The sequence below is a fragment of the Diospyros lotus genome, chromosome 7 (genome assembly GCF_014633365.1).
Source record: "Diospyros lotus cultivar Yz01 chromosome 7, ASM1463336v1, whole genome shotgun sequence".
NCBI lineage: Eukaryota > Viridiplantae > Streptophyta > Magnoliopsida > Ericales > Ebenaceae > Diospyros > Diospyros lotus.
This window is the reverse complement of record NC_068344.1, coordinates 7,575,804-7,578,734: the sequence shown is the minus strand read 5'-3', so window position 1 is coordinate 7,578,734 and position 2,931 is coordinate 7,575,804. Positions and strand designations below refer to the sequence as shown.

Below are 2,931 nucleotides of genomic sequence, written 5' to 3'. Positions count from 1 at the left end.
ATGGATTTTCGACTCTGGTGCCACTAATCACATGTTTGGTAATCGTTCTCTCCTATCTCATATTCAAACTTAGAAGTCTCTACCTCCTATTACATTGGCAGATGGCTCTCACGTCTCTATCGCAAGTATTGACATAGCATCACCCCTTCCTACTTTACCATTGTCATATGTTTTACATTTACCACAGTGTCCCTTCAATTTACTTTATGTAGCCAACTCACTCGTAATCTTAATTGCTCTATAACCTTTTTGTCTAATTTCGTTCTTCTTCAGGATCGGAGGACAGGACGGACAATTGGCACAGGGCTTGAGTCTCACGGACTCTACTATATGTCTCACCCTGCTCCATCAGTGGCATGCATGATGACAACTTCCCCACTACAGGTCCATTATCGGTTGGGGCACCCATCTCTACCCAATCTCAAGAAGATAGTTCCCAATCTCTCTAGTATTTCTTCCTTAGAGTGTGAGTCTAGTCAACTTGGGAAACATAGTCGTAGTTCTTTCCCGAGTAGAATCAATAAACATGTTAGTTCTTCCTTTTTAGTGGTCCATTTGGATGTATGGGGTCCCAATCGTGTCAGTTCAAAAGAAGACTTTCGTTATTTTATAACCTTTATTGATGATTTTTCTCGAACTACATGGCTATATTTAATGAAAACGCGTTCAGAATTGTTTTCGTCTTCACTACATTTTGTGCTGAAATTAGAACTCAGCTTAATGTGTCTATCCGTGTTCTTCATAGTAATAATGCTCTTGAATATTTGTCCTCACCATTTAAATCCTATATGGCATCCAATGGGATTCTTAACCAAACTTCGTGTCCCGGAACCCCACAACAAAATGGAGTGACTGAACGAAAGAATCGTCATTTAATTGAGACCGCCTGCACGCTTCTTCTTCATATGCATGTTTCACTTCAATACTGAGATGATGATGTCGTAACTGCATGTTAATTAACCGAATGACACCTTTTGTCCTTAATGACTAGATTCCTCATTCTATTCTTTTTCCTTGGTTGACTTATATTCTCTCCCTCCTTGTATCTTTGGGAGTACTTGCTTTGTTCACCATCTTCCCCAAGTTTGTAAAAGCTATTTGCTCATTCCGTCAAATGTGTTTTTCTAGGTTATTCACGCCTTCAGAAGGGGTATCATTACTACTCTCCTCAATTAGCTCGATATTTTGTTTCAGCGGATGTTACCTTCTTTGAGTCATTTCCTTGTTTTCCTTCTTTGTCTAAAGTCTCTGAGTCCGTGTCTGCTGGCTTACCTTTGCTTGTTCCTTTTCTTGACATTTCATCTTCTCCTTCTCCACCTCCCTCTACCTCTCACCTTGATCGCCCCGATCTTCAAGTCTATCAGTTATGTCCTCGACCTGTGGCCCAACTAGCAGTGCCTGTCGTCGCTAGTCCAAGGGAGCCATCCACTGACTCATCCTCTATGCCCGTTAGTTCTTCCTCCTCTAGTCCGTCACCCTCGATTTCTGATCTTGACTTATCTATTGCTCTTCATAAAGGTATTTGTCATTACACCATTCTCCATCCCATTTTGTTAGTTACAATTCTTTGTCCCCTAGATAATCTACTTTTGTTTCTTCTTTATCTTCTGTTTCTCCTCCTAAATTTGTTCCCGAAGCTCTTTCCCATCCGGGATGGTGAGCTGCTATGGTTGAAAAAATGTATGCCTTACATTCCACTGGAACTTGGGACTTGGCACCTCTTCCCAAAGGTAAATCTACTGTTGGTTGTCGCTGGGTTTACACTGTTAAGTCTTGATCGCCTTAAGGCTCGCCTTGTTGCCAAAGAATACACTCAAGTTTTTAGCCTTAATTATGGCGATACATTTTCTCCTATTGCTAAGATCTACTCTATTCGCCTTTTCTTGTCCCTTGTTGTTATGTTTCACTGGCCTCTTCATCAATTGGACAAAATGCCTTTCTTCATGGCGATTTACAGAAGAGGTGTATATGGAGCAACCTCCTGGCTTTGTTGCTCAGAGGGGGAGTCTAGGCTAGTGTGTTGCCTTCGAAAATCCTTATACGGCTTAAAACAATCTCCTCGAGCTCGATTTGGTCAATTTAGTTTAGTTGTTCTTGAGTTTGGATTAACTCGTAGTGAAGCTAATCATTCTATTTTTTATTGCTCTCAGTCTAGCCACCACATTCTTCTAGTAGTATACATTGATAATATAGTACTTACAGGGGATGATGATATTGGTATCACTGAATTGAAGGCACATCTTCACTAATAGTTCTAAACTAAGGATTTGGGTTCCTTGAAATATTTTTTGGGTATTGAGATAGCTCGGTCAAAGCAAGGCATCTATATTTCTTAAAGAAAGTATGCCTTGGATATGCTAGAGGAGACAGGTTAGCTTGGATGTAAGCCAATAAATACCCTTATGGATCCGAATATCAGACTGTTATCAGGACAAGGGCAGCCTCTTTCAAACCCTGGACATTACCGTCAACTAGTTGGGAAACTTAATTACCTCACAGTTACACATTCTAATATTTCATTTGTTGTGAGTGTGGTAAGTCAATTCTTGGATTCACCTTGTGAAAGTCACCAGAATGCAGTGATTTGTATTCTTCGATATATTAAGATAGCCCTCGGTCGGGTATATTGTATCAAAATTATGGACATAGTCAGATTGTGGGATATACGGATGCTGATTGGGCAGCATCACCTAGTGACAAGCAATTCACATCTAAATATTGTGTATTTGTGGGTGGAAACCTAGTCTCTTGGAAAAGTAAGAAACAGACTATTGTCACCAGATCCAGTGCAAAAGCTGAATATAGGACAATGGTTGTAACAAGATGTGAGCTAATGTGGCTGAAACAATTAATGGAGAAGTTAGGAGTTACGCAGGTCAAGTCTGTGCAATTGATTTGTGATAATCAGGCTGCAATGCATATTGTTTCTAA

The 2,931-nt window shown here is 40.2% G+C and overlaps 1 protein-coding gene across 1 annotated transcript; it reads left to right on the top strand.

Moving 5' to 3' along the window:
* Positions 1-100, top strand: LOC127806368 (uncharacterized; the record flags this gene model as incomplete). Its single annotated transcript, XM_052343602.1, is given in 1 exon segment — positions 1-100. A coding segment is annotated over 1 exon segment (73 nt), but the record flags the coding sequence as incomplete, so codon positions are not given.
* Between the last annotated feature and the right edge of the window lie 2,831 nt (positions 101-2,931).